The sequence below is a fragment of the Sphaeramia orbicularis genome, chromosome 13, assembly GCF_902148855.1.
Source record: "Sphaeramia orbicularis chromosome 13, fSphaOr1.1, whole genome shotgun sequence".
Taxonomy (NCBI): Eukaryota; Metazoa; Chordata; class Actinopteri; order Kurtiformes; family Apogonidae; genus Sphaeramia; species Sphaeramia orbicularis.
This window is the reverse complement of record NC_043969.1, coordinates 44379138-44391326: the sequence shown is the minus strand read 5'-3', so window position 1 is coordinate 44391326 and position 12189 is coordinate 44379138. Positions and strand designations below refer to the sequence as shown.

The window sequence follows — 12189 nt, the reverse complement described above, 5'->3', positions numbered from 1 at the left end:
AAGCATTTTTATGCATATTTGAAAACATCATAAAACATATCTGGATGCCCATTTATAGTAACCTGGAACACTTTAAACGTACTTGAAGGATTTTCCAAAACACCCAATTTTGAAGCACATACTATAGCCTTACCACTTGACCACTGGGGGGCACTGATGACTGTTGAAATTAATGTTTAAAACATCATAAAAAATGTCTGGATGTTCATTCATAGTAACTTGGAACACTTTTTAAGCGTATTTGAAGAATTTTTCAAAATTCCAAATTTTGAAGCACATACTATAGCCTTACCACTTGACCACTGGGGGGTGCTGATGACTGTTAAAATAAATATTTAAAACATTGCAAAACATGTGGATGTCCATTTCTAGTAAATTGGAACACTTTTTAAGTATATTTGAAGGGTTTGTCGAAAATCTGAATTTTGAAGCACATACTATAGCCTTACCACTTGACCATACAGGTGCGATGATGATGGTTGGAATAAATAGTTAAAACTCCTTGAGACACCTTCAGATGGCCATTTTAATAACCTGGAAAAGTTTTTGAGCATATTTGAAAAATTTTCCAAAACACCCAATTTTGAAGCACACGCCTTACCACTTGACCAACGGCGGGGGGGGGGGGGGGGGGGGGGGGCTGATGAGTGTTGAAATTAATGTTTAAAACATAATTAAAAATGTCTGGATGTCCATTCATGGTAACTTGGAACACTTTTCAAGCGTATTTCAGGGAGTTTTCGAAATTCCAAATTTTGAAGCACATACTATAGCCTTACCACTTGACCACTGGGGGCAGCGATGACCTTTGGATGAAATAGTTAAAACACCATGAGACACATTTGATTGGACATTTTGAGTAACCTGGAACACTTTCTAAACGCAATTGAACAGTTTTCCAAAATTCCAAATTTTGAAGCACATACTGTAGCCTTACTATTTGACCACTGGGGGGCGACCATGACCATTAGGATAAATGATTAAACACCTTGAGACACCTCTGTACAGCCAGTTTTAATAACCTGGAACAGTTTTTGAGCATATTTGCAAAATTTTTCAAATTCCAAATTTTTAAGATCACACAACAATCTTGCCACTTTTTTTTCTTTAATCTCTTTTTTTTAAATTTTCATTGTGCATCTCCGAAAGTACAATACACAAAAATACAACATTGCCACTTGACCACAAAGGCATGTCGATGACCGTTAGAAGAAATGATTAAAACACCATGAGACCCATTTGGTTTGACATTTTTAAAAACCTGGAACAGTTTTTGAGCAGATTTGAAGACTTTTGAAACTGGTCTTTGAAAAGTCATGTAAAAGTGTTTGGATCAGTGTGTTGAAACTCTGAATGCGTTGTATCTTTGCAGCTACGCCCTCATGTTTTCCTGTTGGCTCCTGAGCCCGAAGGACCGCCCGTCGTTCGAGTCCCTGCGCTGCGAGCTTGAAAAGGCCCTGGAAGACCTGCCGGATCCCCAGGACCCGGACGAGATCCTGTACGTGAACATGGACGAGTCGTCGATGGAGCTGGGCGCCGTGGGAGGCCGCGACCCCATCTCCCCCTCCCCTCTGTGCCTGAAGGGCCTGGACTCTGTGACCACCGTGGAGGTCCACCACCCCAACCGCTACGTCCTCTGCCCCCAACACGAGGCCAACAGAGCCCTGTCCGACTCCCTGGAGAGTCTGGACATGCCGGTGTCGTCGTCCACAGCCACGCTGCCTCTACAGCCGTCCTGCCACTCCACCCCCAACCCCACCCCGGCGCCCACGCCCACCGTGGAGCTGCTGGAGGACAGGGACGGGAACAGGAAGATGCCCTGGCAGTGATGGCGTCCCCCCCTTTAAAACTGGTCTAAGCCAAAGTGTGCCATTGTTTCACTCCAGTCTGAGATCCAGCCTCCTTCTGCTGACTCCAAACACCTGATGTGCCCCGACACATGTTTTGCACAAATACACACACAGCCGAAGGCATTCCAAGAAAATGAATCAGGACTATTTCTAGCGTCGACCCCGTTCTCTTTTCTAAAACGAGCACATTCCCAAATGAGCGTTGAATGAATGTGCAGCGACGGGATGAACAAACACTGTGCTAACCACAGACAGAGTTCAGAGCACACACTGCAGCACAATCATTCCCTCGTCGCTATAGCAATAACACAACACCTCTGTCCAACTACCTGTACGCAGGTGGAGATGCCCTCCACTCTACGTCATTAAGCTACAAACGTCTCTGTGAAACCAGCTCAGACACTGCCGGACCGTCAACGCAAACTCAGGAGCTTCAACTGCAGCGAATCCACCTTCTGGAAACTGAGTCGAGCTTTAGTGGAAACAGAAGCGTGGCTGCTTCATGTTTACTACAACTTTATGAAGACTTCAGGCTCATGATGTCGACTCGTAAACCCGAAAATCTGTTTTCTTTTTTTTTTTTTTTACATTTTATTTTTATAGTTTGAGCAGGTGTTTTGATGGACGTCTCTACTCCCCCTGAAGAATTAAGCAGTGAAAAACAGTGGAAACCGCTTATAATGATCACGATAGACGTGTGTTACGTATTTATGTGCATTTTGAAGTATCGCATTACAAAAGGTTAAGGGAAATCCAGTTTTTATGCTCATTTGGGGCAGTTTTTTGGCTTGACAGTAGGATCAACTTGCAAAAATGGAATATAATATTGATAATTATGTTTATTATCAGTGCATAATGACATGAAAACATGAATCGCTGTGTGTTTGTTGCCTTAGACTGAGCCACTTATATGGATTTCTATTTTTTTTACGTTTTATGTTGGGTGACATGCAGCGTTAAATGTTATTTCTGAATGTGGACCAAAGTTATTTACCCCTAAACCACAAGAACCAGAACAGACTCAGGTTTTAACAGGAGGCCTTTTCCTATTTTAGCAGCCGGTGTAGGTGAGCGGTATGTGTGACGCATTCATTTGCAGCTTTAACGCTAAATGTAGGAAAATGGAAACAGTTGTCGCGACCAAATTCTGACTCAAGCATTAATCACACCGGATTTGTATAACCTGAGATTTATAAATTCACCCTCCATGTCTGGATTTCATGTGGTACATTCACACTGAATAAATGAAGTGTTTTTTTTTACTCAGATTTACAGATTTTACCCCCATATAAATATATATACATATATTAACCTATATAGACCCAGTGCTATTTTTGTGGCAGTTCCAAAATATATTTTCCCTCTATATTCAACTTTTCTTAAGTGATTTATCACCATTGATTATAATATTATACTATGTATTTTGCATTTTTTCAGTCAAAATCAGGGGTTTTCCTAGATTTAATTTACTGATCATGTAGATGTTCATAAAAGTTCAGATTAAAGTTAAGGATTATTATATGAAAAACAGAGAAAACTCAAAAAACGTGACTTTAGATATCAAAAACTGAACATAAAACAAATTTGTCCATCCACTGTCATTGATCTAACTCTTATTGGTTTCACTGGTGAATCAATGTTGTAGAAGATGACAGTGTTTCCATGGTAACTACAGAGCCTCTGAATGTCCAAATGGGTCATATCTGATGACCATGAAAAGATGAATAACTGTGTTTTACACCAATTATTTTCATGCCTTGGTAGGATTAGTGGATCAAACAGGTATTAAACATTTTAGATCAGCAGATGCTTTTGGTCAGCAGTGGCTGTTTGGGTCTTTAAGGGTTAAAACTTTAAGCCTTAATAGTCCTCGATCAGGAAACAGGTTGAAAAAAAGCATGGACGAAACTAAAATCAGCAAATTACAGCGATATTTATTTGACATGGCAGGTTCCGAGTCCACAGGTAGATCTGGTCCTGTGTGAATGTGAGAATATTTAATCATGTGACTCAGATGTTTCCCCCACAATGAACAGAAATAAAGCCAGAGTCTATGATACTGATGAATTAGACTTAAATGTGATCACTGTGAGCGGTTTCCACTGAAAAACTGAAGGTTTAAGACCGAAACGTACATGGATGAAGATAATGTCATACTTTGAACATTAACTTCCAGTTGTAGTTGGGTTTAACAGACGAACTGTGAGGCCAAAGTGCATTTAAAAGGAAACATGTTCTAGTTTGTGTGTTTGACATGCGGCTGAAACAGCTCAAACATGAACCTGACTCTAACTCTGACCCGGTGGATGTTACAGAAGTAGAGCAGGTTGGATGTACAGAAGGATGAACAGCCTAATGTAGCTCCTCTTCTTCTGCTGCTGCTGGAGTTTTACTGCATTAAGCACCGGGAGCCGTTTACATGTCACATGAGGCCTGGTCTTTCCTCACTGCCAGTCCTGAATCCACTAGTGCAGGGGTGTCAGACTTATTTTAGTCCAGGTTCCACATTCAGCCTGATATGATCTGAAGCCCAACCAGTAAAATAACAAGTGCTCAGAGAACGCAAACCTCCGCCAAGCACCCCGAATGGTGTGCATGTGTGGATGGACTGTTTCTTCTTAAATTAAACAGTTTCCAGGTTGTTCCATACAGCAGAAAAAGTTGAAGCTTGGTACCAGTCATGTGTTTGTCAAATTATATTATAAATTCCAATCAGTATTTGTTGAGTTATAATGAAAAATGTGCAGTAAATGGGATTTTCAATGTTAAATTGAAATGTCCACAGAGTCCACATTCCACAGTGGATGTGGACGATTTTGTGCCAGATACAAGATATTGCTATAAGCTATGGGTGGATCAAATTGGAGGCTAATCGGAGTCGTTTTGAATTTTTTATGAATTTTTGAAAATTGCTCAGTGATGACAGATAGGAAAATTGTAGATTGTGTGACCTTGCTGTGACCTTGAACTTTGGCCTACTTGGCCCAAAATGTAATGGGTTCATCCCAGGGCCTAGGCCTATCTGTGGGGAAGATTTGGTTGTAATAGTTTTCCCGTAAAGTTGCTAACAAACAAACACACAAAGCAAAGTGATCACAATACCTCCTGGCAGAGGCAATAACAGTGAAAGAAGTTAAACGACATTATGAGAGTGTTTACAGCTGTAAGGTTGAATGACATGAACAACCGGAAATTACTTAAGAAAAATAAGTGCAGTTTTAACTATATTATACCTTAGTTTATCATTCACACACATGTTACAACTTATACAGTCGCGGAAAAAATTCTTAGACCACCCCTGTTTTCTTCAGTTTCTTGTTCATATTAATGCCTGGTACGACTAAAGGTACATTTGTTTGGACAAATATAATGAGAACAACAAAAATATCTCATAGTAGTTTAATTTCAGAGCTGATATCTATCCATTTTCCATGTTTTCTTGATAATAACCGAAATCACTTCAGTTCTTACATAGGGGTGTGTATTAGCAAGAATCTGGTGATACGATACAAATCACAATACTAGGATCACAATATGATATATCATGATACTGTTAAAAAAAGTAATTTTTGGTTTGTTTCTTTTTTATTTTAAAGATTATTTCCTGGAAGAACTGAATTACACCAGAAATATATACAAATACTAAACACATTTTTATTTGATCACAACAGGATCTAATGTTACATCACAAAATTTTTCTAATTCTCCTAGATTCCAAAGGAACTACCATCTGCCTCTCAGACAGTAAAAAACCTGCTTCTAAATAACCATTACTTAATAAAACCGTGTTAAATAATAATAAATAAAATATAAACAAAAATGAACCTTCGCCATATCTGCATTTGAATAAATACCTAAAAATATTGATACAGTACTTTTTAATATTGATACAGTATTGTGAAATGAAATATCGCGATATATTGCAGAACCGATATTTTCTTATACCCCTATTCTTCCATCAGTATCTATGGCATTGTACTGACAAAAACAGTGCTTTTAGACATTCTGTTTTCTTTTCTGTCTGTTTTAGTCACATGATACTCACAGGAGTTAGTACTGGATTACATAACTATTGTTTCTGATGACTTTTGACGGTCTAATAATTTTTTCCGCAACTGTAGATCACAGTGGATCTACAAACACACAAAACATTTAGTCACAGGCAGAATGTTGGTATAATTAGTTATTTCTCTTAAGACATTTCAGGTTGTTCATATTTGTTCATGTTATTCACCTTTTGTGTGAAAGGATAGTTTTTTATGTAAATATTTTCGCGTAGTTTTCCTTTTTTTACCACTATTATAATAGTACTAGCACATATTAATACCAATATCTAGGGACTGAAGTTAGTAAATGCAGCACTCCTGTTTTTAACTTCATTTCCCATCATGCAACGTGGTACTGCGCTTCAACCATCATGGATATAGCAACATGATTTTAAGGCTTTTTGTTTTCCAAAATGACTAATATCTCCCAAAATATTGGTCCTGTCAATTTGCCGAGATATTTAATGTGGAGACGAGACTATTCCTCAGCTGTAGGAACCAAACTGGACAGTTAAAAACGTCTACATTTCTCAGAACTGTGCAGATACACATACAACTTTAGCTCGTATTGGTCTGTACGTGGAACCTGAACTAAAATGACTTGAACATCATTGATCGTTAATATCATCAGTATCATTTTTGTATTTCCCAGATTCCTCCCTTGGGCCCTGTGCATTAGTGTTTTCCATGTTTAACTCAGGGGGACTGAGGCGCCGGCCAGTCAGAGGTACAAATAATCCACCAACAGACAGAGGTCAAAGGTCAAAGGTCAGAGGTCGGTTACCCAGAGCAGCTCCTCCTGCTTTTGGCTGAAGCACAGTGTTATTACACCTTTTTTTTTTTTTTTTTTTTTTTTAAATGCTGATTTTGGTATTTTCTACGACTTTGCACTAATGTTTTTATATCAAAACATGTTTGTTTATATTGTATATCTTTACACTTCTTCTTTTTGTGTTCGTGTCGCTGAAACCTGTTCACATGTATCGTCTGACCTTAACGCCGCCGCCTTTTCAAGCATTACGGGAAAGTACACTGGTCTACACTAGAAATGGTCTGCTTCACAGATTAAATGTGCTAAAAGTTATGTAGTTTTACTAGATTAATTGGAAAACAAATGACAAAAGTGCTGGTTTGCTGATGTTTTCAAGGTATATGATTAAGTGTTATTCCACATATGTTGGTTTATGCACATTTATACAATAGATTTATAAATCTTCCACTAGAGCAGGGGTGGGTAACCTGTGGCTCTGGGGTCCTTTTCCAGTGGCTCAATGAGGCTATGTCAAAAAACAAAAGGAAATAAATGGCACTTTTTTGTTTTTTTCTGCATTTTGCTATTATTGTCACAACCATATCCTCCTGAGACCCAGCAATGCATTTTTGTCTTCTGTAGGGGACAAAAGTTTGACAGTTTTACTTAAAGAATGCTGTCCATTGCAAAGGACATTTCATTTAAAAATAAATAATTCAAAAAAATTATCTGAAAAAATTGTGGCATTAAGCAGTTTCCAATCAAGACAACTGTTTCATGTAAAAAAAACGTAAAATTTTTCCCTTTCCTGGGTCTCAGGCGGATAAAGTGATTCTGACATTACGCAGTTGTAAAAATGTAGACTATACTCCAAATTAATTTTACAAAAAAAAAAATAGTAATAGTAGTAAAAGTAGTTTAGTTTTTAATTTGAAGACACTGCAGGTATTCGTCTGTGTTCTTCATTGCAAAGTAAATCTTCACAAACCAGATTTTTGAATGAAAATAGTGACAAATATCACCGTTTTCTTCAGTTCTGTCATTTCTTTGTGCTTCTGTAAATGCACTGAAACTTTGATTTATTCTCCACATATTGTGGACAAACTAATAATCCTAAACAGCTTGTTAAACAGTCACCACTTTGAGGACAGATAGAAGGGTATTTTTTTGGCACTAAAACAAAGAAAAAAAAAATTAAGTTGTTAATTCAAGATTTTTTTTAACTTAATTGAAGATTTTTTTTTTTTTTTTTTTTTTTTTTGCTTAATTCAAGATTTTTTGCTAAATTTGAGAATTTTTTTTGTCTTAATTGAAGATTTTTTTTTACTTAATTGAAGATTTTTTTTGGCTTAATTGAAGTTTTTTTTTTTTTTTTAACTTAATTGAAGATTTTTCTGGCTTAATTCAAGACTTTTTGCTAAATTTGAGGAGTTTTTTCTTGGCTTAATTGAAGATTTTTTTTACTTAATTGAAGATTTTTTTTTTTTTTGCTTAATTCAAGATTTTTTCCTTAATTCAAGCTAATTTTTTATTTATTTATTTATTTTTTTTGCTTAATTCAATTCAAGACTGTGGAATTTTTGCACTTGGCAAAAACATCCCAGGGGTCGAACTGGCCCTTTGGTGGGCCACATTTGGTCCCTGGGCTGCATGTTTGACACCCCTGGTTTCTAGGTTATTCTAGTGGTATTTTACTGGTTCTGACCCACTTTAGACTGAACTGACCTAAAGTGATTGGAACATCCTTGTTTGTTAATATCTTCAGTGTAATTTTTGCATTTCACAAATTCACCCAAAGGCGCTGGACTGGACCCTTTGGTGGGCCGGTTTTGGGCCCTGGGCCACATGTTTGACACCTGTGCTGTAGTAGTTCTGACACTAATATTCCTTTGGCATTAAACCCATTCTCTGGTTAATTCTCACATTTCCCATTTTGACCCCAGACTGTATGTGTGAAACTTCAGCCAACCAGTGTTTTTGACTTGTTTTTTCTTTCTTGGTGGTAAAATTTCGCTCCTTTTATTCTGGAAGCATTTGACTTGTAGACCAGTGGTGTTTTTCCATAAATGAGCAGAGACTGGGAAACATGACTAACCTCACCCTCTGACATCATCCTGCCACTTTTTTTCTCGGAGGATATTTGTGTTTCTGGAGGTTTAGCGCTGTAAATAGAGTGTGTTTCCGTGGAGGCGGCTGGAAACGGAGCGGAGGTGAAGATCACGGCGTCTCCGGCTGCGTCTTTGCATCATGCATGCACTTATTTCCTACATATACTGTATATTTGCTTTGTTTATATTTTTGTCATGGAAACGACAGACGTGACCATGTTCTAACACACATCTTGGGAGAACGGAATTAGTCAAAACAAGGCGCTGTGTTTCTCTTTCCTTTTTTTTTTTTTTTTTTTTTTTACATCAAAGGTACTTTTATGTGTCAAAGCGTATACAGTGGTGTATCTGTAGCAGCGGTGAAGTGTACATTTGTTCATTATATGTGGTACTGTAGAATGACATACTGGGTTTGGGAACCACATGACGTGGTGCTGAGACTGAGGCACTGGTCTCACTGGTTTATATGAATGTATCACCAGTCTGATCCACAGTAACCAGTGGGTTTTATATGGAACACTGGAAAAACAACCTAAATCTTACCAAGTGTATTTGTCTCATTTCTAGTCCAAATATCTCATCACACTTAAAATAAAACATAATCACCTAAAGAGGAACTTTTCAGTGAGATAGAAGAACTGATTTTTAGACAAAAGATTTTGAAAATCATATTTCAAGAAATCTTACCAAGATAATTTTCACTCGTTCCATTGGCAGATTTTTTTTTTTTTTTGCTTAATTCAAGATTATTTTTGCTTAATTCAAGATTTTTTTGCTTAATTCAAGATTTTTTTTTTTTTTTTGCTTAATTCAAGATTATTTTTGCTTAATTCAAGTGTTTGTTTTTTTTTGCTTAATTCAAGATTTTTTTTTGCTTAATTCAAAATTTTTTTGCTTAATTCAAGATTTTTTTTGCTCAATTCAAGATTTTTTTGCTTAATTCAAGATTTTTTTTTGCTATATTCAAGATTTTTTATTTGCTTAATTCAAGATTTTTTTTTGCTTAATTCAAGATTTTTTTTTGCTTAATTCAAGGTTTTTTTTCTCTTAATTCAAGATTTATTTTTTTGCTTAATTCAAGATTTTTTTTTTTTTGCTTAATTCAAGCAAAAAAAAAAAAAAATCTGCCCATGGAACAAATGAAAATGATCTTTGTAATATTTCTTGAAATAAGATTTTCCAGATCTATTGTCTAAAAATAAGTTCTTATATTTTGCTGAAAAGTTCCTCTTTAGGTGATTATGTCTTTTATGTCTATTATGATATTTGGACTAGAAATGACAAAAATACACTTGGTAAGATTTAGATTTTTTCCAGTGAAGCACATTTCTGCCAAAACACTCTAAGGCTACGTTCAGACAGCAGGTCTTAATGCACAATTTGCATTTTTTGGGTGAAATCTGACTTTTGTGTGTGTGTTCGTTCATATTACACATTATATCCGACTTCCATCAGTTTTGTGTATGAACTGAATGCGACCCTGAAGTGACCCACATGCACAAAACAGGTCCTGACCTAATACATGACCACGCAGACACGCTGTGTTTACGGAACTGAGTATGTTTTTCCCACTGCTTCTCCTCCAGGGACGCAGAATTGTGACATTTGTCGCATTTTGATGAGGTAAAGGTCGGATAAATGCGACCTGGCCGTTCAGACTAAAGTCACATTGCAAAATATCAGATACGTATGAAAGTGGCCTGGGTCGTATTTGAAAAAATTGGATTTGCGCTGTTTAAACTGATACAGGTCACATATGGGCAAAAAAATCGGATTAGCGCCACATTTGCCTGCCGTCTGAATGAAGCCTAAATCAAATGACTAGTATGTCTATGCAGCGAGATACGTCCTCACAATAATATCTAAGTTTTCAGAATAATAAACAATAATTTCAGTTCCCCAAATAAGGAGCTACATAATGGGATATATTTACAAGATAATAAAAAAAAAAACCCAACTTTCTCATAATAATGATTCAGTATCTACAAATACGAAGAAACGTTCTTAAATTAATAAGAAACTTGTGTAAAAAAATAAAGTCATCATTTTGAGATATTTCAACATTTTGAGATACTAAGCCATTATTTTTTTCTTTTAAATTTTTTGGCAGAAATGATCTATATTTTCAACTCCTTTCGTCTTCCAAAGTGTATTTAGACCGATTTCCCGTCCACACTAATGCTGATATTTCGCAAAACAGATATTTTTCAGGCCTCTTGTCTACAAAATAAAGTTTTAAATCACAAAAAACAGACATTTAAAACTCTTTCCAAAGTATATATTCTCTTAACTCTATTTCATGTGTATCTGTGTGTTCATGGAAAACATAGATATTATTAATCGATGGCGTCTCATCCCATTTTACTCATGTCTGTTGTTTTTTTATGTGATGAATCTGCACCTGAAACATTAAATCCATGTGTATAAATCAGCGCCGATACCTGGGAATGTCTGTATAGTTGAATATCGGTGTTAATGTGGACGGGCCATAATAACAGATGATCATGTTTGTCGCATTTCGATGAGGTAAAGGTCGGATAAATGCGACCTGGCCGTTCAGACTAAAGTCACATTGCAAATTATCAGATACGTATGAAAGTGGCCTGGGTCGTATTTGAAAAAATCGGATTTGCGCTGTTCAAATTGTCTGTAACAGATCGGATACAGGTCACATATGGGCAAAAAAATCGGATTAGCGCCACATTTGCCTGCCGTCTGAACGAAGCCTAAATCAAATGACTAGTATGTCTATGCAGCGAGATACATCCTCACAATAATATCTAAGTTTTCAGAATAATAAACAATAATTTCAGTTCCCCAAATAATGAGCTACATAATGGGATATATTTACAAGATAATAAAAAAAAAAAAACAACTTTCTCATAATAATGATTCAGTATCTACAAATACAAAGAAACTTTCTTAAATTAATAAGAAATGTGTAAAAATAAAGTCATAATTTTGAGATATTTCAACATTTTGAGATACTAAGCCATTATTTTTTTTCTTTTAAATTTTTTGGCAGAAATGATCTATATTTTCAACTCCTTTTGTCTTCCAAAGTGTATTTAGACCGATCTCCCGTCCACACTAATGCTGATATTTCGCAAAACAGATATTTTTCAGACCTCTTGTCTATAAAATAAAGTTTTAAATCACAGAAATTTAAAACTCTTTCCAAAGTATATATTGTCTAAACTCTATTTCATGTGTATCTGTGTGTTCATGGAAAACATAGACTGTTAATCGATGGCGTCTCATCCCATTTTACTCATGTCTGTTGTTTTTTTATGTGATGAATCTGCACCTGAAACATTAAATCCACGTGTATAAATCAGCGCCGATACCTGGGAATGTCTGTATAGTTGAATATCGGTGTTAATGTGGACGGGCCATAATAACAGATGATCATGTGTCTGAGTCAGCTCTGTGGT

General features: G+C 36.4%; 1 protein-coding gene and 1 long non-coding RNA gene across 2 annotated transcripts in view; both read left to right on the top strand.

The window, feature by feature from the left end:
• The window catches only part of axl (AXL receptor tyrosine kinase), a 62720-nt gene extending 59554 nt beyond the window's left edge, over positions 1-3166 (top strand). Inside the window, exon 20 of the mRNA XM_030153127.1 lies at positions 1373-3166. Coding sequence (XP_030008987.1) covers positions 1373-1829 — 457 coding nt within the window. The 3' untranslated portion in view covers positions 1830-3166. The remainder of the gene's footprint in view (positions 1-1372) is intronic.
• A 6924-nt stretch (positions 3167-10090) lies between these two features.
• LOC115432276 (uncharacterized) lies at positions 10091-11649 on the top strand. The gene is made up of 2 exons (XR_003937185.1): positions 10091-10353; positions 11254-11649. It is a non-coding gene; the product is annotated as an uncharacterized LOC115432276 (long non-coding RNA).
• The last annotated feature ends 540 nt before the right edge of the window (positions 11650-12189 follow it).